Source organism: Solanum lycopersicum, chromosome 5, assembly GCF_036512215.1.
Source record: "Solanum lycopersicum chromosome 5, SLM_r2.1".
Lineage (NCBI taxonomy): Eukaryota > Viridiplantae > Streptophyta > Magnoliopsida > Solanales > Solanaceae > Solanum > Solanum lycopersicum.
Window position 1 is genome coordinate 18963882 of NC_090804.1, and position 24617 is coordinate 18988498.

A 24617-nucleotide genomic window follows, 5' to 3' on the forward strand; every position below is an offset into this window, starting at 1 on the left:
GAGTTGAAATCGATGGCACATTTGCTTCACTCCACAAATAACAAAGAAAAACAAATACAAGTAGGGGTCAGTACAACGCACAAGTACTGAGTAGGTATCATCGGCCAACTCAAAATAGAAAGCAATATATATATCAGATAATAACATAAAATCAACTAATATTCTCAACAGGTGACAACAACAAGTACCATAACCATTGGCCACAACACCAAGCACATCTATGAGGACTCAATCCTCCACACCATACTCATTTGGGAAACAGGTTCTTTAAATTGAGTATATTAACATAATTCAAGATTCATTCTCTTTACTATCCTGGTGTCGGAACGTGACACTCCGATCCCCTCAATATTCATTCTCTTTATTATCCTAGTGTCGGAACATGACACTCCGATCCCCTACTATCTTGGTGTCGGAACGTGACACTCCGATCCCCTACTATCCTGGTGTCGGAATGTGACACTCCGATCCCCTAATCTCATTCTTTTAGTTCATCAAGCCTGCTTTTATACCAAGGCATCATCAATAACAAAGTGAATTTAAGGTTTAAGACTCAACAGCCTCATCATGCTAATTTTATCACAATTATATAATCACATCATGCAACCACTCAATTAAGCATATAGACGACTTTACAATACTACTCAATACATATCAATCGCTATTTAGAGTTTACTATGAGATAGCATAAACCATAACCTACCTCCACCGAAGAATCGTGATCAAGCAATCTACTTTCCCAAAGCTGCGTTCTTCTCTTTCTCTCGCCCGTTCTCTCTCTTTTTCTTTCTGATTTTCTCCTTTTTCCAGATTTCTCTTTGTTTTACCCTAATTACCAATATAATTCATTATGATGAAAATACCCCATTATTTATTTCCATGTTATCCTCTTTAATCCTCAAGTAATTGAATTATTAACATTAACCCACTAACTTTATAATTATAAGCATGAATAGTCCAAAACGCCCCTTAAAAACTTTTAATAGAAATCCGACCCAGTCAGGGTTACGCAGCCTATGACGGTCCGTACTGCAGGTCCGTCACAAAGTTCAGAGAGTTAATTCTGTGGAAAGATTTTTGACGGTCCGTCGTGCCAACGACGATCCGTCCTGTCATTCCGTCGTGAAGTTCAGATAGTCGATCTCTGTACCCAAATTTTCAGAATCTAAGTGTTTTGGAACGAGACCCCCTCGACGGTCCGTCGTGCCCATGACGGTCCGTCGTGGGATCCGTCGACCCAGACAGTTATTACCAAAAATAAACTCTACTGCTCAAAACGACTAAACAGGTCGTTACAATAGATACCAATTTACCCATCGTTCGTCCTCAAACGATCACAAGAAGAAAAACAAGGGCGAAAAGGGGTACCTGAATCTGTAAACATGTGTGGGTATCTTTCTTGCATATCAGCCTCCTTCTCCCAAGTGGACTCTTCAACTGGTCGATTCTTCCATTGAACTTTGATGGATGCAATCTCCCTTGATCTCAACTTGCGGATTTCTCTATCTAGAATGGCCACAGGCTCCTCCTCATAAGACAAATTCTCATCAAGAAGAACCGAATCCCAACGAATAATGTAGTTTCTATCCCCATGGTATCTTTTCAGCATAGACACATGAAATACCGGATGCACTCCTGAGAGTCCAGGAGGTAATGCCAATTCATAAGCCACCTCCCCTACGCGCTTCAGAACTTAAATTGGACCAATGTACCTCGGACTAAGGTTACCTCGCTTACCAAACCGCATCACCCCTTTCATGGGTGAAACCTTCAGCAAGACTTGTTCACCCTCCATGAACTCCAAGTAACTAACCTTTCGATCTGCATATTCCTTTTGCCTACTTTGCGCCGCTAAAAGCTTTTCTTGAATGAATTTTACTTTCTCTAATGATTCCCTCAGAAGATCAGTACCCCAGGGCCTCACCTTGAATGCATCAAAACAACCAATGGGAGACCTACATCTCCTCCCATACAATGCTTTGAATGGAGCCATATCTATACTTTAGTGATAGCTATTATTGTATGAGGATTCTGCTAAGGGTAGGATGTTATCCCAATGACCACCAAATTCTATCACACATGCACGAAGCATATCCTCCAAAACCTGAATCATTCGCTCAGACTGACCATCGGTCTGAGGATGGAACGCAGTACTAAGGTCCAACCTAGTACCCAATTCAACATGCAATGTTCTCCAAGACATAGAAGTAAATTGCGTACCTCTATCTGATATGATGAAGAGTGGAACCCCATGCAATCGAACAACTTCCGAGATGTAAAGTTTTGGCTAACTTCTCTACATTGTAAGTCACCTTGACCGGAATGAAGTGAGCAGACTTAGTTAACCTATCAACAATTACCCAAATGGAGTCATACTTACCCATTGTCTTGGGAAGACCAACCACGAAGTCCATTGCAATTCTCTCCTACTTCCATTCAGGAATGGGCATTCTCTGAAGTGTCCCTCTAGGCCTCTGGTGTTCATACTTTACCTGCTGACAATTCGGGCATTGAGCAACAAACTCAACAATGTCACGCTTCATTCTACTCCACCAAAAATGTTGCTTTAGGTCACGATACATCTTGGTTGCACCAGGATGTATAGAATACCTTGAACTATGAGCCTCTGTAAGAATAGTGTGAATCAAATCATCGACGCGGGGTACACATACCCTTCCCTTAATTCTCAAAACACCTTCCTCATCGATTTGTGCTTCTTTAGCCTCTCCTCGCAACACCTTATCTCGGATCCGGATCAGTTTCTCATCAGTAAACTGCTTTCCCTTAATCTTGTCAAGAAAGGAAGATCTTGCCTCCACACAGGCCAAAAATCCTCCCTTCTCATTTACTTCCAGCCTGATAAAGTCATTAGCCAGAGTCTGAACCTCTCTAGCCAATGGGCGTCTGGAAATCTGTAAATGAGCTAGGCTTCCCATGCGCCCTGCTTTTCTACTTAACGCATCTGCCACAACGTTAGCTTTTCCTGGGTGATACAAAATAGTGATATCGTAGTCGTTCAGTAGTTCCATCCATCTCCTCTGTCTCAAATTCAAATTTTTCTGAGTAAAGACATACTGTACGCTACGATGATCCGTATAGACTTCACACTTAACCCCATATAGATAGTGTCTCCATTGCTTTAATGCAAACACTACCGCAGCCAACTCCAAATCATGGGTTGGATGATTACGTTCGTGCACTTTAATTGCCTCGAAGCATAAGCAATTACATTCTTTTCATGCATTAGCACTGCACCCAAACCCAAATAGGATGCATCACAATAAACAATGAAATTCTTTCCTTCCACTGGCAAGGTAAGAATTGGTGCAGTAGTCAACAAGGTCTTGAGTTTCTGAAAGTTTTCTTCACACTCGTCCGACCATACAAATGGAACACTCTGCTTAGTCAAATTTGTCAATTGGGAAGCAACAGAGGAAAATACCTTGACAAATAGACGGTAGTAGCTAGCTAAACCAACAAAGCTCCTTACCTCTGTAACATTAGTAGGTCTTACCCAACTCTTCACTGCTTCAATCTTAGATGGATCCACCATCACTCCATCCTTAGAAACTACGTGCCCTAAGAAGGACACTGAATCTATCCAAAACTCACACTTGGAGAATTTGGCATAAAGCTTTTTCTCCCTCAACATTTCCAATACAATTCTCAAGTGCTCCTCATGTTCTTTCCTGCTCTTTGAGTATACCAGTATATCATCAATGAATACAATGACAAAGAGATCTACATATGGCTTAAAAATCCCGTTCATCAAGCTCATGAAAGCAGCAGGGGCATTCGTAAGCCCAAAAGACATTACTAAGAACTCATAATGGCCATACCTCGTCCGAAAAGAAGTCTTTGGCACATCCGTTACCCGTATTTTCAATTGATGATAACCAGATCTCAAATCAATTTTTGAGAAGGTACAAGCACCTTGTAACTAATCGAACAAATCATCAATGCGAGGAAGAGGATACTTGTTCTTAATAGTGACCTTATTCAGTTGTCTGTAGTCTATGCACATCCGAAAGCTTCCATCCTTCTTCTTCACAAACAAAACAGGAGCACCCCAAGGGGATGCACTTGGTCTAATAAAGCCTTTGCCTAACAACTCTTGAAGTTGGGCTTTTAACTCCCTTAACTCAGCGGGAGCCATTCTATAAGGGGTTATGGAAATGGGGCAAGTACCCGGCTCCAGATCAATGCAAAAGTCAATATCCCTATCTGGTGGCATACCAGGAAGGTCTTCAGGAAACACGTCCAGAAACTCATGAACTATCGAAACCGACTCAATTGAAGGTACTTGGGTAGTATCATCCCTGAGGTGTGCCAAGAAAGCTAAACACCCTTTACTAACCATTCTCTTAGCACGAAGAAAGGAGATGATACGAACTGGAGTGGAAGTGTAGTCACCCTCCCACACTAACGAATCTGTCCCAGGCTTGGCCAACGTTACAGTTTTAGCATTACAATCTAAGATTGCAAAATTTGGAGAAAGCCAAGTCATACCCAGAATTACATCGAAGTCAACCATTTCTAGGATAACCAAGTCTACATGAGTATTGATCCACACAAATGTCACCAGACAAGACCTATACACCTTTTCAACTATCACAGACTCACCCACCGGAGTAGAAACACGAATAGGCATTTCAAGCAATTTACAATGTAAATCAAAACCAGTAGCAAATGAGGAAGATACATATGAAAATGTGGATCCAGGATCAAATAATACAGAAGTCATGCAATCACAAACAAAAAGTTTACCTGTGATAACAGCATCAGATGTCTCGGCTTCAGACATCCCAGGGAAAGCATAACAATGGGCCCTATCACCCGTCTGCCCGTTGCCCCTACCATGTTGTGTTGCAGTCGCTCCGGCTTGCCCGCCAACCCCGTTGGTTCGGTGACCACCATTACCTTGACCACCACGTCCTCCAGAATGGCGGCCTCTCCCATGACCACCTCTACCTCTGACTATTGGGGGTCTGTAACTTTGTTTTGGACAAAACCTCCTAATATGTCCGGTCTCTCCACATCCATAACACTCTCTGGATTCAAGCATAGGTCTCTGTGAGAATGACGAAGTCTGGGGATAACCTCCAAACTCAGAGAAATGTTGACCGATCTGCGGTGGACCCTCAGTTACAGCCTGCAGTGAAGACTGAATAGGTCGGGCTGGATAACCTCCTGAACTCATCCCTTTGGAGTAAGAACCACTAAACTTGCCTCCCTTACGAAACTTCTTAGTTGTTGATGCCATGGTGAAGTCATCTGGCTTCACTCCCTCCACCTCTATCACAAAGTCTACCACTTCCTGAAAGGATTTTGCTGTAGCAGCTACCTGTAAGGCTGAAATCCGCAAATCTAACCTCAACCCCTTCACAAAACGGCGAATCCGCTCTTGTGGACTGAAGCAAAGCTGGGTGGCATACCTGGATAGTGCACGAAACTTAGCCTCATAAGAAGTAACCAACATCCTGCCTTTCTCTAGGCTTAGGAACTCATCTCTCCTCCTATCCCTCAAAGCCCGGGGTATATACTTCTCCATAAAAAAGCTAGAGAATGACGCCCAAGTCATAGGTGGTGCCTGTGCTGGTTGACACTCAACATATGACCGCCACCACATTTTGGCGTTCCCTTGAAACTGATAGGTCACAAACTGAACACCAAATCGTTCTACTATGCCCATCTTATGTAGCAACTCATGACAATCAACCAGAAAATCATAGGCATCCTCAGATTCAGCACCCTTGAAGACTGGAGGTTTCAACTTCAAAAATTTAGTGAAAAGTTCATGCTGATCACTCATCATTATAGGCCCTGTAGTCAATCGAGGAAACGTGCCTATTTCCAATGAGGCATCCATGCGGGGAGCCACAGCAGCTGCATGTTGTACTCCCAGAACCTGAGGTGCTGGTGCAGAAAACACTAGCGGTGTCTGACCTTGATCAGATAACCCGCTAAGATAAGCAAGAACCTGGTTAATCATCTCTGGGGTAGGTTGGGGTGGTAATTCTTCATTCTGCACTTTCTCATTCTCCCCTTCCTCACCCTCTCTTACTACTTCCTCAGTCCGTGGAGGTGTCACAACCCTATTACTAGCTGGGCCAGGTGCTTGTCCTCTTCCTCTAGAGGACGTCCTCCCGCGACCTCTACTACGGCATCTTGCCACTAATCCTCTTCGAGCTACAGCCCCAGTGACTGGCTCAGACGCATCCTATCTTGCCGGTGTTGGTGTTGGCGCAGTTGTTGCTCTAGTTCTAACCATCTGCGAAATAGAGTGAAGATGGTCAGATACCAATTTGTGTCACCTAGATACCAATTGGATCCAAGTAATAGCACGAAAGAAAGAAAGAGTGAAATTTTCCTAAAGTCCCATAGCCTCTCAAAGAAAAGTAAAGGCGTCCCCCTACCGTTCCTCAAGACTCAACTAGACTCGTTCTTGTGTGATGAGACCAACGAACCTAATGCTCTAATACCAAGTTTGTCACGACCAAAAATGAGCTGCAAGTGGCACCCACACTTATCCTACTATGTGAGCGAACCAACCAATCTAAACCTCAACATTTCAACCATAATAAACAGAATATAATGCGGAAGACTTAAAAACTCATTAACAAAATCAATTAATAACTTCTAAAATTATCAGTTACTATCCCTCAAAATCTAGAAGTCATCACCACAAGAACATCTATCCTCAAATTACCAAATCTAAGAAAATCTAGGAAGCTAAAATAAGTAAACAGATGGTCCATGTCCGAACTTTAAGGACATCAAGACATGAATGAGGGAGAATCCAGTCCGAACTAGGAACAATAGCTCACCCTGAAATCTGACGTGATGAAGATTGGCTAGAGTTGAGGATGAGTTGAAATTGATGGCACGTTTGCTGCACTCCACAAATAACAAATAAAAACAAATACAAGTAGGGGTCAGTACAAGGCACAAGTACTGAGTAGGTATCATCGGCCAACTCAAAATAGAAAGCAATATATATCAGGTAATAACATAAAATCAACTAATATTCTCAACAGGTGACAACAACATGTACCATAACCATTGGCCACAACACCAAGCACATCTATGAGGACTCAAGCCTCCACACCATACTCATTTTGGAAACAGGTTATTTGAATTGAGTAAGTATATTAACATAATTCAAGATTCATTCTCTTTACTATCCTGGTGTCGGAACGTGACACTCCGATCCCCTCAATATTCATTCTCTTTATTATCCTAGTGTCGGAACGTGACACTCCGATTCCCTACTATCTTGGTGTTGGAACGTGACACTCCGATCCCCTACTATCCTGGTGTCGGAACGTGACACTCCGATCCCCTACTATCCTGGTGTTGGAACGTGACACTCCGATCCCCTAATCTCATTCTTTTAGTTCATCAAGCCTTCTTTTATACCAAGGCATCATCATTAACAAAGTGGATTTAAGGTTTAAGATTCAACAGCCTCATCATGCTAATTTTATCACAATTATATAATCACATCATGCAACCACACAATTAAGCATAGAGATGACTTTACAATACTACCCAATACATATCAATCGCTATTTAGAGTTTACTATGAGATAGCATAAACCATAACCTACCTCCACCGAAGAATCGTGATCAAGCAATCTACTTTTCCAAAGCTGCGTTCTTCTCTTTCTCTCGCTCATTCTCTCTCTTTTTTTTTTTCTGATTTTCTCCTTTTTCCAGATTTCTCTTTGTTTTACCCTAATTACCAATATAATTCATTATGATGAAAATACCCTATTATTTATTTCCATGTTATCCTCTTTAATCCTCAAGTAATTGAATTATTAATATTAACCCACTAACTTTATAATTATAAGCATGAATAGTCCAAAACGCCCCTTAAAAACTTTTAACAGAAATTCGACCCAGTCAAGGTTATGCAGCCTGTGACGGTCCGTACTACAGGTCCGTCACAAAGTTCAGAGAGTTAATTCTGTGGAAAGATTTGTGACGGTCCGTCGTGCCAACGACGGCCCGTCCTGCCATTCCGTCGTGAAGTTCAGAGAGTCGATCTCAGTACCCAAATTTTCAGAATCTAAGTGTTTTGGAACGAGACCCCCTCGACGGTCCGTCGTGCCCATGACGGTCCGTTGTGGAATCCGTCGACCCAGACACTTATTACCAGAAATAAACTCTACTGCTCAAAACTACTAAACAGGTCGTTACAACTCGAATCTTCGATTTTATTAAAACTCAAACGTCTATATAGTTATGTGTTGTTTTCAAATATGATTTATATCAAAACACTATTTCATACAAAATACGCAATAATCTATTTTTCAGAACCTAATATGACCAAAAATAAATCAACAAATTATAATAAATACCAACCTGATGAATTTCACCTTCTACCATGTTTAATTAATATAGATACAATGTTGTCCATCACAGAAAATCACGTTTTTTCAACAGCATAATATCTTCAATTACTAAAAAAACGAAATGTTATCTGCTGAAAAACTAAGAGAATCGCGAAAACTGAAGAAAAAAAAAACTTTTACATTGATTTCAATTTGTTTGAGCTTTTTAAGGAATCAAATAAAAATTAATTTGGTTTCAATTAAATTGAGTGTTTTAAGGTAACTAATTAATCTTATTTATAAAAAAAATTCCAAAATATGTGCTAATCAGTTAATACATTTATTAAATGTACTTAATTTAAATAATAAAAGATGTTATTTTTCATTTAAAAATTGATCCATTATTCTTTTTCTTTTAAATAACAAATATTTTACATTATTTAAAATCAATCTTTTATTTTTAATAATATGCTATAACTTGCTATATTAAATGTTATACGTTGAAACACAAACTCTAGAAAGTTTTTAAAAAGTATGAGACACAACTAGTACAACTTGTATGAGAGCATTATTTTATTAATTTATATTCCAATCTTGAAATTCGTGTTCTATTTTTTCTTCTTTGCCTTTTATTTCTCTTTCATACCCTTCGCTTCCCTTTTTTTTCTTCTTCTTATTTTCTTTTTTTCCTAAATCTATTTTGAAATTAATTTAGTTACAATAATTCATTTTTTACTTATTTATTTTAACAAAAATAATCTTTAAAAATTATCATATTTACCATTGAATTACATAGGTATCAATAGTTAAATTTTAAAAATTAAAATATAATTAATAAGTCCAATTTAGTAAAATGAATATTTAACACAAATACAATAAAAGTTATGCATGGAACTTGTAAAAAAATAGTGAAACAGTTGTTATTAAAATTGCAAATATTAAGGGGTTATGAGCATAAGAAACATGATTATCGTAATTATTATTTGACATTCGACTCTAGAATTCAAACATATATTTTTTATTGTGTTTGAAATAAATGAATTATAGTTGAACACAGAGGTCACTTTTTATTTTTGCAAAACAAATATCTGAAATGATATCCATATTTAATTATAATTTTAAAAATAAAAAGTGAGTTGAAAAATCATATTATATTAACATGTTTTCTAAATTTGAAATATATGTTTGAATGACTCTTATGTTTGAATGAGTCCTAAAATTAGAAGTTAAAAAAATATGAAATATGAAGATAATTTTTTAAAGTATCATAAATAAAAAATGAGAGAAAAACTAATAATTTTAGTGATCAATTTTCACGACATAAGTGACAATTAACTCGATCTTTTTTATACTCTTAACTTTTAATTATCTAAATAAAAATAAGAAATTTTTTAAACATAATTTATTTTCACGTATCAGTTTAAAAAAGATATAGAAAAAACATAAAATGAGAAAAGAGAGGAAAAGAAGAATAGGAAAAAAAATAAAAGGCAAAGAAGAAAAATATAATGTGGGTCCCATAAATCAGAATATAAATTAACAAAATAATGCCCTTATACAACTATACTAATTGTGCCTCATACATAATAAAAAAATTTTGAACTCTAATACAATAACTTGAGAATATTAATATTAAAAAATGTTATATACCTAATTTTCAATTAATAGTATATACCATTACATATTTCATTTTCATTCCTACTTTAACTTTGGTTCAAATACTCCTTTAACTATATTCTCAAGGAATTTTTTTAGCACGAGTACAGTTTTTACATTTTCTGTTATTTTTAGTCCTTTTTGAGTATAGTACAACTTTTAAGATGCAGTTTTTCTTTTTTGGCGTGAGATAGGAGTCTATTGGACATTGTTGTTAGGAAGCCAAAAGGTATTTAATTTTAGAAAATAATATTTTTGTAAAAAATATAAGGTGTTTGTATAATTAGTAAAAATTACTTTTAAACGGAAGTAAGAGCACTTTTCTATTATTAAAAAAAGTTAAAATTTTCTGCTTCTTAAAAGAAAATAAAAACAGAAAATTATTTATTTCAAAATCAAAATATCTTTCACATTTATTCATATTTATCAAAATATCTGTCACGACCCAAATCAGGCCGCGACTGACACCCACACTTACCCTCCTATGTAAGCGAACCAACCAATCTAAACCCTAACATTTCAATATAATATCAACAGAAAATAATGCGGAAGACATAAACTCATTAATAAAAACCAATTCAATAACTTCTAAAATTCAACATCTATTATTCCTCAAAATCTGGAAGTCATCATCACAAGAACATTTATAATCAAATGACTAAACTAAGAGTATTCTAAAAACTAAAACAAGTAAAAGCTAGTCCATGCCGGAACTTCAAGGCATCAAGACATGAGGAAGAAAGTCCAGTCCAAGCTAAAAGCATTAACTCACTCTGAAGATCCGATGTGACGAAGACTGGCTAGAATTGCGGTTGAGTTGAAGACGAGGGCACGTTTGCTGCACTCCACAAATAACAAGAAGAAAACATAAAAGTAGGGGTCAGTACAAAACACGGGTACTGAGTAGATATCATCGGCCAACTCAAAATAGAAAACAGTATATACCAAGTAATATCATAAAATCAACTAATATCCTTAGCATGCAGCATTTACAATTACCATAACCCTTGGTCACAACACCAAGCACATCAATGAGGACTCACGCCTCCTCATCATACTCATTTGGGAATCAGGTTCATTAGATTGAGTATATTAACATCTTTCAAGATTCATTATCTTTATTCCTCTCGTGTCGGTACGTGACACTCCGCTCCTCATATACTATCCTGGTGTCGAACGTGACAGTCCGATCCTCATTCTATCCTGGTGTCGGAACGTGACACCCGATCCATATTCTATCCTTGTACCGGAACGTGGCACCCGATCCATATACTATCCTGGTGTAGGAACGTGACACTCCGATCCTCATATACTATCCTGGTACCGGAATGTGGCACCCGATCCATATACTATCCTGGTGTCGGAACGTGACACTTCGATCCTCATATACTATCCTGGTACCGGAACGTGGCACCCGATCCATATACTATCCTGGTGTCGGAACGTGACACTCCGATCCTCATATACTATCCTGGTACCGGAACGTGGCACCCGATCCCCTAATCTCACTACTTTCGTTCATCAAGCCTTCTTTTATACCAAGGCATCATCATTAGCAAAGTAGATTAGGGTTTCTTTTCAAGATTTAGAATTCAATAGCTTCATCATGCTTATTATGTCACAATTACATATTCACATTCATGCAAGCATACAATTAAGCATATAGAAGGGTTTACAATACTACCAATACATATCATTCACTATTAAGAGTTTACTACGAATAACATAAAAACCATAACCTACCTCCACCGAAGATTCATGATCAAGCAACAAATTCCCCAAAGCTTTGCTATCCTCTTCGTTTCTCTCTTTCTCGTTCAATTCTCTCTCTCTCTTGTTCTTTCTATTTTCTTATTCAAATCCTCTTTCTTTTACCCTAATTAGCATATAATTAAGAATAAAAGATGGCAATAATAACCCACTAATTAACTTAAGGTTACCTCTTTTAACCCCCAAGTAATTAGACTTTTTAACCTTAACCCTCTAACTTTATAATTAAAGTAGGAATAGTCCAAAACGTCCCTTAAAACATGTAAAGAAATCCGACCCAGACTGGGATTACGCAACCTGTGACGGCCCGTCGTGCCAGCGACGGTCCGTCCTGCAGGTCGTCGCAAAGTTCAGAGACTCAATTTCCACCAAAGAGTCTGTGACGGTCCGTCCTGCCATTCCGTTACGAAGTTCAGAGAGTCGATTTTCAGTACCCAATTTCAGAATTTCTAAGTGTTTTGAAACGAGACCCTACGACGGTCCGTCGTGCCCATGACGGTCCGTCGTGGGGTCCGTCGCCTCAGCCAGTTTTCCAGAAATAAAATCTGCTGCATCAAAACGACTAAACAGGTCGTTACAATAGATACCAATTTACCCATCGTTCATCCTCGAACGATCATAAGAAGAAAATTAAGGGCGAGAAGGAGTACCTGAATCTTTAAACAGATGTGGGTATCTTTCTTGCATATTGGCCTCCTTCTCCCAAGTGGCTTCTTCAACCGGCCGATTCTTCCATTGCACCTTGATGGATGCAATCTCCCTTGACCTCAACTTGCGAACATCTCTATCTAAAATAGCCACAGGCTCCTCCTCATAAGACAAATTTTCATCAAGTAGAACTGAATCCCAACGAATGATGTAGTTTCCATCCCCATGGTATCTTTTCAACATAGACACATGAAATACCGGATGCACTCCGGACAGCCCTGGAGGCAAGGCTAACTCATAAGCCACCTCCCCTACTCGCTTAAGTACTTCAAAGGGACCAATATACCTTGGGCTTAGTTTACCTCTTTTACCAAACCGCATCACCCCTTTCATGGGCGAAACCTTCAGCAAGACTTGTTCACCCTCCATGAACTCTAAGTCTCTAACCTTTCGGTCTGCATATTCTTTTTGCCTACTTTGCGCCGCTAAAATCTTTTCTTGGATAGATTTCACTTTCTCTAAAGAATCCCTCAAAAGGTCAGTACCCTAAGGTCTAACCTCAAATGCATCAAACCACCCAATGGGAGACCTACATCTCCTACCATACAATGCTTCAAATGGGGCCATGTCAATACTTGAGTGATAACTATTAATGTATGAAAATTCTGCTAAGTGTAAGAAGTTATCCCAATGACCACCAAATTCTATCACACATGCACGAAGCATATCCTCCAACACTTGAATCGTTCGCTCAGACTGACCATCGGTTTGAGGGTGAAATGCAGTACTAAGGTCCAACCTAGTACCCAATTCCGCATGCAATATTTTCCAAAACTTAGAAGTAAACTGCGTACCTCTATCTGATATGATGGAGAGTAGAACCCCATGCAATCGAACGCTTTCCGAGATGTAAATTTTGGCTAACTTCTCTGCATTGTAAGTCACTTTGACCGGAATGAAATGAGCAGACTTAGTTAACCTATCAACAATCACCCAAATAGAGTCATACTTACCCATTGTCTTTGGAAGACCAACCACGAAATCCATTGCAATTCTCTCCCATTTCCATTCAGGAATGGGCATTCTCTGAAGTGTTCCTCCGGGCCTCTGGTGTTCATACTTTACTTGTTGAGAGTTTGGACATTTGGCAATAAAATCAACAATATCACGCTTCATTCTACTCCACCAAAAGTTTTGCTTTAGGTCACGGTACATCTTGGTTGCACCCGGATGTATCGAATACCTTGAACTATGAGCCTCTGTCAGAATAGTGTTGATCAAATCATCGACGCGGGGTACACATACCCTTCCCTTAATCCTCAAAACACCTTCCTCATCGATTGTTGCTTCTTTAGCCTCTCCTTGCAACACTTTATCTCGGATCCGGATCAATTTCTCATCATTAAACTGCTTTCCCTTAATCTTGTCAAGGAAGGAAGATCTTGCCTCCACACAAGCTAACAATCCTCCCTTCTCATTTACTTCTAACCTCATAAGGTTATTAGCCAGAATCTGAACCTCTCTAGCCAATGGGCATCTAGAAACTTGTAAGTGAGCTAGACTTCCCATGCTTCCCGCCTTTCTACTTAAAGCATCTGCCACAACATTCGCTCTTCCCGGATGATACAAAATAGTGATGTCGTAGTCCTTCAGTAGTTCCATCCATCTCCTCTGTCTCAAGATCAAATCTTTCTGAGTAAAGACATACTGAAGACTACGATGATCCGTGTAGACCTCACACTTAACCCCATATAAATAGTGTCTCCATTGATTTAATGCAAACACTACCGCAGCCAATTCCAAATCATGGGTCGGATAGTTACGCTCATGCACTTTTAATTGCCTCGAAGCACAAGCAATTACACTCTTCTCTTGCATTAGCACTGCACCCAAACCCGAATAGGATGCATCACAATAAACAATGAAGTTCTTACCTTCCACGGGCAAGGTGAGAATGGGTGCGGTAGTCAACAAAGTCTTGAGCTTCTGAAAGCTTTCTTCACACTCGTCCGACCATACAAATGGAACATTCTTCTTAGTCAAGTTCGTCAATTGGGAAGCAATGGAAGAGAATCCCTTGACAAATCGACGGTAATATTTAGTTAAACCAACAAAACTCCTTATTTCTGACACATTAGTAGGTCTTACCCAATTCTTCACTGTCTCAATCTTAGAAGGATCCACCATCACTCCATCCTTAGACACCACGTGCCCCAAGAAGGACACTGCATCTAGCCAAAACTCACACTTAGAGAACTTGGCATAAAGCTTTTTCTCCCTCAACATTTCCAATACAATTCTCAAATGCTCCTCATGTTCCTTCTTACTTTTAGAGTACATCAGTATATCATCAATAAATACGATCACAAAGAGATCCAAATATGGCTTAAAAATCCCGTTCATCAAGCTCATGAACGCAGCAGGGGCATTCGTAAGACCAAAACACATCACTACAAATTCGTAATGCCCATACCTGGTTCGAAAAGCAGTCTTTGGCACATCCGTTGCCCGTATTTTCAATTGATAATAACCGGATCTCAAATCAATCTTAGAGAAAACACAAGCACCTTGTAACTGATCGAACAAGTCATCAATGCGAGCAACAGGATACTTGTTCTTAATAGTAACCTTGTTCAACTGCCGGTAGTCTATGCACATCCGAAAACTCCCATCCTTCTTCTTCACAAACAAAACCGGAGCACCCCAAGGAGATGCACTTGGTCTAATGAAGCCTTTTCTCAACAACTCTTGAAGTTGGGCCTTTAACTCTCTTAACTCCGCGGGAGCCATTCTATAAGGGGGTATAGAAATGGGGCGAGTACCCGGTTCAAGATCAATACAGAAGTCAATATCCCTATCCGGTGGCATACCAGGAAGATCTGCATGGAACACATCCAAAAACTCACGGACTACCGAAACCGACTCATTCGAAGGTACTTGGGTAGTGTCATCCCTGAGGTGTGCCAAGAAAGCTAAACAACCCTTACTAACCATTCTCTTAGCACAAAGAAAGGAGATGATACGCACCGGATTGGAAGTGTAGTCCCCCTCCCACACTAACGGATCTTTCCCAGGTTTGGCTAACGTCACAGTCTTAGCATTACAATCCAAGATCGCAAAATTCGGAAAAAGCCAAGTCATACCCAAAATTACATCAAAGTCAACCATTTCTAAGATAACCAAATCTACATAAGTGTTACTCCCACAAAAGTCACCAAACAAGACCTATACACTTTTTCAACTATCACAGACTCACCCACCGGGGTAGAAACACGAATAGGCATGTCAAGTAATTCACAAGGTAAATTTAGACCATTAGCAAATGAAGAAGATACATAAGAAAATGTGGATCCAGGATCAAACAATACAGAAGCCATGCAATCACAAATCGAAAGATTACCTGTGATGACAGCATCAGATGTCTCCGCCTCAGATCTCCCAGGGAAAGCGTAACAATGGGCCCCATTACTTGTCTGTCCATTGCCCCTACAATGTTGTGCTGTAGTGGCTCCAGTTTTCCCATCACCCCGGCCGTTTTGGTGACCACCATTACCTCGACCACCGCGTCCTCCAGAATGACGGTCTCTTCCATAACCACCCTTACCACTAACCATTGGAGGTCTGTAATTCTGTTTTGGACAATACCTCTTGATGTGTCCAGTCTCCCCACATCCATAACACTCTCTGGACTCAAGCATAGGTCTCCTAGAGAAGTGTTGACCGGTCTGAGGTGGACCCCCAACTACAGTCTGCAGTGAAGACTGAATTGGTCGAGCTGAGTAACCCTCTGGAACCCTGTCCCCTAGAGTAAGAACCATTAAACTCACCTCCCTTTCGAAACCTTTTTGATGTCGATGCCATGGTGAAGTCATCTGGCTTCACTCCCTCCACCTCTATCACAAAGCCTACCACTTCTTGAAAAGATTTCGCTGTAGCCGCTACCTGTAAGGCTGAAATTCGCAACTCTGATCTCAACCCCTTCACAAAACGGCAAATCCGCTCTTGTGGACTTAAACATAGTTGGGTGGCATACCGGGATAATGCACGAAACTTAGCCTCATAAGCAGTAACCGACATCCTACCTTGCTCTAGGCTCAAGAACTCATCTCTTTTCCTATCCCTCAAGGTCCGGGGGATATACTTCTCCATGAACAAGGTAGAGCATGATGCCCAAGTCATAGGTGGTGCCTCCGTTGGTTGACACTCAACATGTGACCGCCACCACATTTTGGCGTTCCCTTGAAACTGATAAGTCACAAACTCAACACCAAACCGTTCTACTATACCCATCTTGTGTAGTAGCTCATGACAGTCAACCAGAAAGTCATAGGCATCCTCAGATTCATCACCCTTGAAGACTGGAGGTTTCAATTTCAAGAACTTACTGAAAATTTCATGCTGATCATTTGTCATTATAGGCCCTGTAGTCAGACGTGGAAACGTGCCTATTTCCAATGAGGCATCCATGCGGGGAGCCATAGTAGCCGCATGTTGTACCTCTGTAACCGGAGGTGTTGGTGCAGAAAATATTGGAGGTGCCTGAACCTGATCAGATAACCCGCTAAGATAAGCAAGAACCTGATTGATCATCTCTGGGGTAGGTTGGGGTGGCAATTCCTCATTTTGCACTTGTTCATTCTCCCCTTCCTCACCCTCTCTTACTACTTCCTCAGTCGGTGGAGGAGTCACCGCCCTAGCATCAGATAGACTAGGTGCTCGTCCTCTTCCTCTAGAGGACGTCCTCCCACGACCTCTACCACGGCCTCTTCCCACTGCTCTCCCTCGAGCCACAGCCCCAGTGGCTGGTTCAGACGTTTCTTGTCTTGCCCGTGTCGGTGTTGGCGCAGTCGTTGCTCTAGTTCTAACCATCTGCGAAATAGAGTGAAGATGATCAGATACCAATTTGTATCACCTAGATACCAATTGGATTCAAGTAGTAGCACGAAAGAAAGAAGAAAGAATGGAATTTTCCTAAAGTCTTATAGCTTCTCATAGAAAAGTAAAGGCGTCCCCCTACCGTTCCTTAAGACTCTACTAGACTCATTCTTATGTGATGAGACCAACGAACCTAATGCTCTGATACAAAGTTTGTCACTACCCAAATCGGGCCGCGACTGACACCCACACTTACCCTCCTATGTGAGCGAACCAACCAATCTAAACCCTAACATTTTAATATAATATCAACAGAAAATAACGCGGAAGACTTAAACTCATTAATAAAAACCAATTCAATAACTTCTAAAATTCAACATCTATTATTCCCCAAAATCTGGAAGTCATCATCACAAGAACATCTATGATCAAATGACTAAACTAAGAGTATTCTAAAAACTAAAACAAGTAAAAGCTAGTCCATGCCAGAACTTCAAGGCATCAAGACATGAGGAAGAAAGTCCAGTCCAAGCTAAAAGCGTTAGCTCACCCTGAAGATCAGATGTGACGAAGACTGGCTAGAATTGTGGTTGAGTTGAAGACGACGACACGTTTGCTGCACTTCACAAATAACAAGAAGAAAACATAAAAGTAGGGGTCAGTATAAAACACGGGTACTGAGTAGATATCATCGGCCAACTCAAAATAGAAAACAGTATATACCAAGTAATATCATAAAATCAACTAATATCCTTAGCATGCAGCATTTACAATTACCATAACCCTTGGTCACAACACCAAGCACATCAATGAGGACTCACGCCTCCTCATCATACTCATTTGAGAATCAAGTTCATTAGATTGAGTATATTAACATCTTTCAAGATTCATTATCTTTATTCCTCTCGTGTCGGTACGTGACACTCCGCTCCTCATATACTATCCTGGTGTCGGAACGTGACACTCCGATCCTCATTCTATCCTGGTGTCGGAACGTGACACCTGATCCATATTCTATCCTGATACCGGAACGTGGCACCCGATCCATATACTATCCTGGTGTCGGAACGTGACACTCCGATCCTCATGTACTATCCTGGTACCGGAACGTGGCACCCGATCCATATACTATCCTGGTGTCGGAACGTGACACTCCGATCCTCATATACTATCCTGGTACCGGAATGTGACACCCGATCCATATACTATCCTGGTGTCGGAACGTGACACTTCGATCCTCATATACTATCCTGGAACCGGAACGTGGCACCCGATCCCCTAATCTCACTACTTTCGTTCATCAAGCCTTCTTTTATACCAAGGCATCATCATTAGAAAAGTAGATTAGGGTTTCTTTTCAAGATTTAGGATTCAATAGCTTCATCATGCTTATTATGTCACAATTACATATTCACATTCATGCAAGCATACAATTAAGCATATAGAAGGGTTTACAATACTACCAATACATATCATTCACTATTAAGAGTTTACTACGAATAGCATAAAAACCATAACCTACCTCCACCGAAGATTCGTGATAAAGCAACAAATTCCCCAAAGCTTTGCTATCCTCTTCGTTTCTCTCTTTCTCGTTCAATTCTCTCTCTCTCTTGTTCTTTCTATTTTCTTATTCAAATCCTCTTTCTTTTACCCTAATTAGCATATAATTAAGAATAAAAGATGGCAATAATAACCCACTAATTAACTTAAGGTTACCTCTTTTAACCCCCAAGTAATTAGACTTTTTAACCTTAACCCTCTAACTTTATAATTAAAGTAGGAATAGTCCAAAACGTCCCTTAAAACGTGTAAAGAAATCCGACCCAGACTGGGATTATGCAACCTGTGACGGCCCGTCGTGCCTGCGACGGTCCGTCCTGCAGGTCGTCGCAAAGTTCAGAGACTCAATTTCCACCAAAGAGTCTGTGACGGTCCGTCACGCCTGTGACGGTCCGTCACGCCTGTGACGGTCCGTCCTGCCATTCCGTTACGAAGTTCAGAGAGTCGATTTTCAGTACCCAATTTCAGAATTTCTAAGTGTTTTGAAACGAGACCCTGCGACAGTCCGTCGTGCCCATGACGGTCCGTCGTGGGGTCCGTCGCCTCAGCAAGTTTTCCAGAAATAAAATCTGCTGCATCAAAACGACTAAACAGGTCGTTACAATAGATACCAATTTATCCATCGTTCGTCCTCGAACGATCATAAGAAGAAAAACAAGGGCGAGAAGGAGTACCTGAATCTTTAAACAGATGTGGGTATCTTTCTTGCATATCGGCCTCCTTCTCCCAAGTGGCTGTATGTAGTGATATAGTTTATGTAGTGATTTATAAAATTTAATTTACTTTATATTGTTAATTATATTTAAATCATCATGTTAAAATATATATTTTTATTTAATTTATATTTTATTTAGCTGTACATAATGTTGATTGAAATTTGAATATGTACATTTTAATTTAATAAAAATAAACAAATTATTTAAATTTTTCATAATTGGTATTTAAAATATTTATCTCTATAAAATAATGTTAATATGAAAGTGCATTGATTCTTGCCCCTTTTGTAATTTGACTCTCAAAAGTAATTTTTTTAAAAAATGAATAGACAAACACTATTTGTTTATCAAAATCATCTTTCAGATGAATTAACTAAACACAAATTATTATTTTTCAAAAGAACTTTTCTGAAAAGCTATTTTTAAAAGTATTTCAAAAAACAAGTAGTTTCTGCCTTTTTGGCTGCAATAATTTTCTATTTGTGCTTTTTTAAATTAAAAAAATTTAATTTCTTTTCAACAACGAAACAATGTTTCTATTTCCATTTTATAATAGTTTAATGATAATCCAAATTCCTTATTTTTTTAAAAAAAAAATTATTTTATTCCAAGATAAATATTTTTGACCTCTCAAGTCTCAAGATAACCCACAAATTTTTGGCTAACATAAATAATCAAAGTTATTCAGAAATATATTTAAGACATAATACATATATTGGATCCTAAATTCGGCATCAAATTTTAACTTTGACCTCCAACTTTCATAATGCACAAACAGGTACTTTAACTATTCAACTTTAAAATAAATAAACACATGAGTTCTATATGGTACAATACACGTAGGACACCACGTAGTACAAAAAAATGACATGTATGTCTATTTATTCAACTTTATACACGTTTAAGTGTCTATTTGTGCACATCCAAAATTGAAGAGCGTAAATGTTATTTAAAGCCAAGTTAAAAGACAGATTTATGTATTATGCTTATATTTAAGAGACTAATTTCAATCTATCTCCAGTTTGTCATTGATTCAGCATTTCTAGTCAACTTGATGATAGATACAATAAGTTAAGAATAATTAACACCATTTATTTTACCTTCATATTTTTTCTATCCGTAAATATACGCTCACCATTTTCCTTTTCTTTATCTTTTTTAACATATTGGGGTAGGGGACGGAGAAATAAGGTAAGAAATCGAATCTTCCCCAATAAGTATGGCTTGACATAAAATATTAAAAATTGAATTATCGAATCAAATTAAATTTTTTGATAATTTGGTATGTAGTAATTGATATTCGATATGATATTACGTAGCAAAATCTTAGAATTATGATATTCAATTTGGGTTTGGAATGAGAAACTAGTAACATTTGTTCTTCGGAATTTCCCGAATACTAAACTATTTACTTAATGAATCTTGTTGATCTTCTATAATATCGTGCCCCCACATTAAAAAATAATTGAACAACAGTATTAACTTCGTAATATAGTGGGCAACAACTTCAATATGATATTGTTTAATATCATATCAAACCGAAGTTTATTTTACCGATTATCAAATTAAAATTTACAAAAATAGTATCTGATATCTACTTTTAAATATCAATTACGGAATTACCAAACTCAAAATTTAATAATTCCAAATTGAATACTGAACACCCACTCTTATCAACAAGGTGAAAGTTAAGAATAAGGTGAAAGTCTAGGTAGCCAATAAGATTCACCGTCTACTAACTACTTGCTTTCTTTTACCCAATTTTATAGGGAACTTCCAAAGTGATGCCAAGTTTCATTCCATTTTGAGAAAGTTGTAGACAAGTTGGATTCATATAATTGATTATTCCAAATTATAATTAGTTGTATTTAACATGTACAAATGAAATAGCTGACCTAGTAGCCCTCTACGTCACTTATGTTTTAATTAGCTGATGTACATTTTCCAAATTGTTTAGATATTCATGCAAACAATGTCAAATTTATACCATCATCAACACCTTTGGAATTGCCACATTTCCTTGCTATGTGGCATGGTTTATGTTTGATGTGTCACTTGGTTTAAACATTACAAAAGGGAGTTCTATTCTTTTAGCTTTTGCTACTTAATAGTAACTTACTTTTTTGATCTCTAGCAAAGTAGCTTGAAAATCAAGAATGGCTCAAGAAAATGTGAAGTTTCTTCTTGGGGTTTGGTTGCTTTTACTTTACTTTTTCTCAAGTGTTTTTGGTGACAATAATACTCAAGATGGTAACTCTGAGGATGGTTCAATATCACCACCAACACAAAGTGCTTGTACAAATTGTACAATTTGTCCATATACTTGTCAATCTCCGCCACCACCAACGCCACCTTCTGGTGGTGGATACCAAAGCTATGGCGTTCCACCACCAACCGGTTATGTAAATTGTCCGCCAGCTCAGCCTGTTACAAACCCTTGCTGCCCACAGTATAATAACTATGGACCTCCACCACCACCTTATAACTACTATTCTGGTTCTACAACTCTTTCGCCTTTTATCAGACTCTTTGCTTTTGAATGTTCTTTTGCTATTTTAGTCCTTTTTCTCCATTATGTTGTTTGTGTTTGAAGGTTAATTAGTCCATACTTCAAAGTTCTACTGCGATATTAGAGATAATCCTCTCTTGTTGAGGAACATATCGTATAGTAAATATCTAACGTCTTGTTGCAAAGACAAAATTTCTTATTTTCAAGAACGTTATATTTCTTTTTTGTTGTCAAGTTGTATTGAACTATATATGGTTTAAGTACTTTTTTGCTTGAAATGTATCCTTTCATTTGAGCTATGGTAACTTCATCTCTCAAATCTTCGTTTGTCTATGCAATTCAATATTTCCTTTTAATGTAAGTTATATGTATATATATAGATCAAAAAATTGACAATCGTGTACTTGGCCAGATAATCGCGCCCTGAATGTTGCAGATCCTTGTAAAAGCCAAATCAAAATAAGTTTGCCAAGATAATAAACTTGAAATGTCTCACATAGTAGAGAACTTAGACAAACATACATTCAATGGCACACGCCGCTAATACTAGAATACATTTCTATGAACACTTTATCTCACACAAACAGAACAACTGATTTTTCTAATAGTATGATGTGGAAATGCCAAATTTAGTAGATCCAAACTCATGGAGACTGGAAGAGATTGTCAAAGGGGAATCATCGCGAGGCTTTCCTGATAGAATCTTGCAACGAGGGAACGCCCTGGCTAATTTCCTTAAGGAGTAGTTAAAGTTTTTCCATAATGACACATACAGAGGAAAATATGAAACTGCAAAAACGGTCACAGGTAGGAATGCCATGGAAGATAAATCTATTTTTGTCCACCTTTTCTTGTAGTAAATCATCAAGATTATAGTCGATGCAAATGATAACATCATCATGGATACAGAAAGAATCAAGAGGGTAACTCCTAGAATTAATTTCTGAGGAAGCGATCGCATGAATTCATGCAACAGAAATGAAGAGGTGAGAATTGAGAGAAAAGTGATCATTGTGAGGTCAAAGCAAAGGTAATGGAAAGCACATCTCCAATAGTGAAAATAAAAAAGAATGGTTGGGCCAAGAGGACGGGATAACTCGTGCTTTGATTTGGACCACCTGGAATAGTATAGGCTGCGGCAAATGTTACTGTTGCAATGAGCATAGCAACTATTGTACAGTTCTCAGCAGTGCGTTTAAGCCAGTCTTTCGCTTCTGAACATAGTTTAGCATTTGCTTTAGTGAATAACTCTTCTGCTGTCTTGCCTTCTTCGTTAATAATTTCGAAAAAATCAGCTGAGCAGACGCTTTTCACACGCTGCAGGAACAGCTAAACTACTTAGCTAGTCATAAATAGAAGTGTCTTAGTTTGACTAGACATAAAGCTTAGAAAATAAACAATAAACATAGGTTTTTGAATCTTGTGGTCTTAAACTAAAGTTATTTTAAATGTACCAAAATTACTTTTAATTTTGTGACCTTAAACATGTCACATGGAAACTGAAATTAAAGTATTGTTGAAAAAAGAAAAGGGTCGTTTTTTTTAAACAAAGGGGAGTATATAGTTTTACCTCAAATGAGAGCAAGTTCTCTTGCAATAGCAAAGCAGGGCTTCTCATATCTGCAATTTCAGTGTCCTCTTTTACACCAACCATGTGAAGTATGGAATTTCCCTGATGAGTGATATTTTCTCTTGAGTCTCCTCATTGGCATTCCCATTTTCTCAACTATGTCGAATATTTGCATCTGATGGTACTTGATTGCCACGTGCAAAACGTTACGACCTTCACTGTCGACATACTCCACAGCTTGGGGATATGTTTTCAGTATCTCATCTACAGTCTCTGTGCAACCTGATTTGGTTGCCAAAATCAAGGGTGACTCAGCAGTTTTTGTAACAACTCGTCCTGTTGGTGCAACACCAACTTTTTTTATCTTTTACTTCGCTTTTTGAAACATCTGACATTAGTCTATACTTGTGGGATCGAGGTTCGACCTGATTTAATGCAGATTCTGAATACTCCAAAGAAGTATCATTTGCTATCAAGAACTTTGGCAAGTTTCAGAACTAATTCATATCTCTGCATTGCTTATGCATAGACTCCACCAACGGCACTCTAAAACACTTTTCAGCTTCTCAAGGAAAAGGAAAAAAGAAAAAAATGATGAGTAAAGTTGATTGAATTGCTTCTTGCAGACGTCAAATAGACCGAAAGAAGTACAGTGTGTGTGCCTATGATCTAGATATAATTGGTCCAAAATGTGCATGGTTTTGTTACATGTATTACTTTGTTTTTCTTTTTTTTTGCATATGTATAAATAGTTTTAGTTGAAAATTGAGCCTATAGAATCCACCCTAGATCCGCCTCTGCAGTCATTAATCTCTTGTTATTCCATAAGAAATTCGAATAATAGAAGGCGATGTACCAACGCTCTTATATAGGGTATATGAGTTCTGTTATTTTTGACAAGATTCAAAAATGGATTAATGAGAAGATATCATTGGTTGAAAAGTCAAGATAACACCCTTTGTAGGTGAAAT

At 38.5% G+C, this 24617-nt stretch overlaps 2 protein-coding genes across 2 annotated transcripts; one reads left to right on the forward strand and one right to left on the reverse strand.

The window, feature by feature from the left end:
- Window positions 1-21723: 21723 nt before the first annotated feature.
- LOC138348683 (uncharacterized) lies at window positions 21724-22158 on the forward strand. Its single transcript, XM_069298255.1, has one exon. The coding sequence runs from the start codon at window positions 21724-21726 to the stop codon at window positions 22156-22158; it is 435 nt and encodes a 144-aa protein (XP_069154356.1).
- A 926-nt stretch (window positions 22159-23084) lies between these two features.
- On the reverse strand, window positions 23085-23730 carry LOC138348684 (uncharacterized). The gene is made up of 2 exons (XM_069298256.1): window positions 23647-23730; window positions 23085-23393 (listed from the first exon to the last, which is right to left on the reverse strand). Exons 1-2 carry the CDS (start codon window positions 23728-23730, stop codon window positions 23085-23087), a joined length of 393 nt encoding a protein of 130 aa, XP_069154357.1.
- Window positions 23731-24617: the final 887 nt, after the last annotated feature.

Bases quoted from the DNA above. Each gene is read 5' to 3' on its own strand.
- LOC138348684 (XM_069298256.1), bottom strand. From the start codon at position 23,730: ATGGTTGGTGTAAAAGAGGACACTGAAATTGCAGATATGAGAAGCCCT. The intron at 23,394-23,646 runs GTAAAACTATAT...CTGTTCCTGCAG, and splicing joins AGAACTTGCTCTCATTTGAG to CGTGTGAAAAGCGTCTGCTC.
- LOC138348683 (XM_069298255.1), top strand. From the start codon at position 21,724: ATGGCTCAAGAAAATGTGAAGTTTCTTCTTGGGGTTTGGTTGCTTTTA.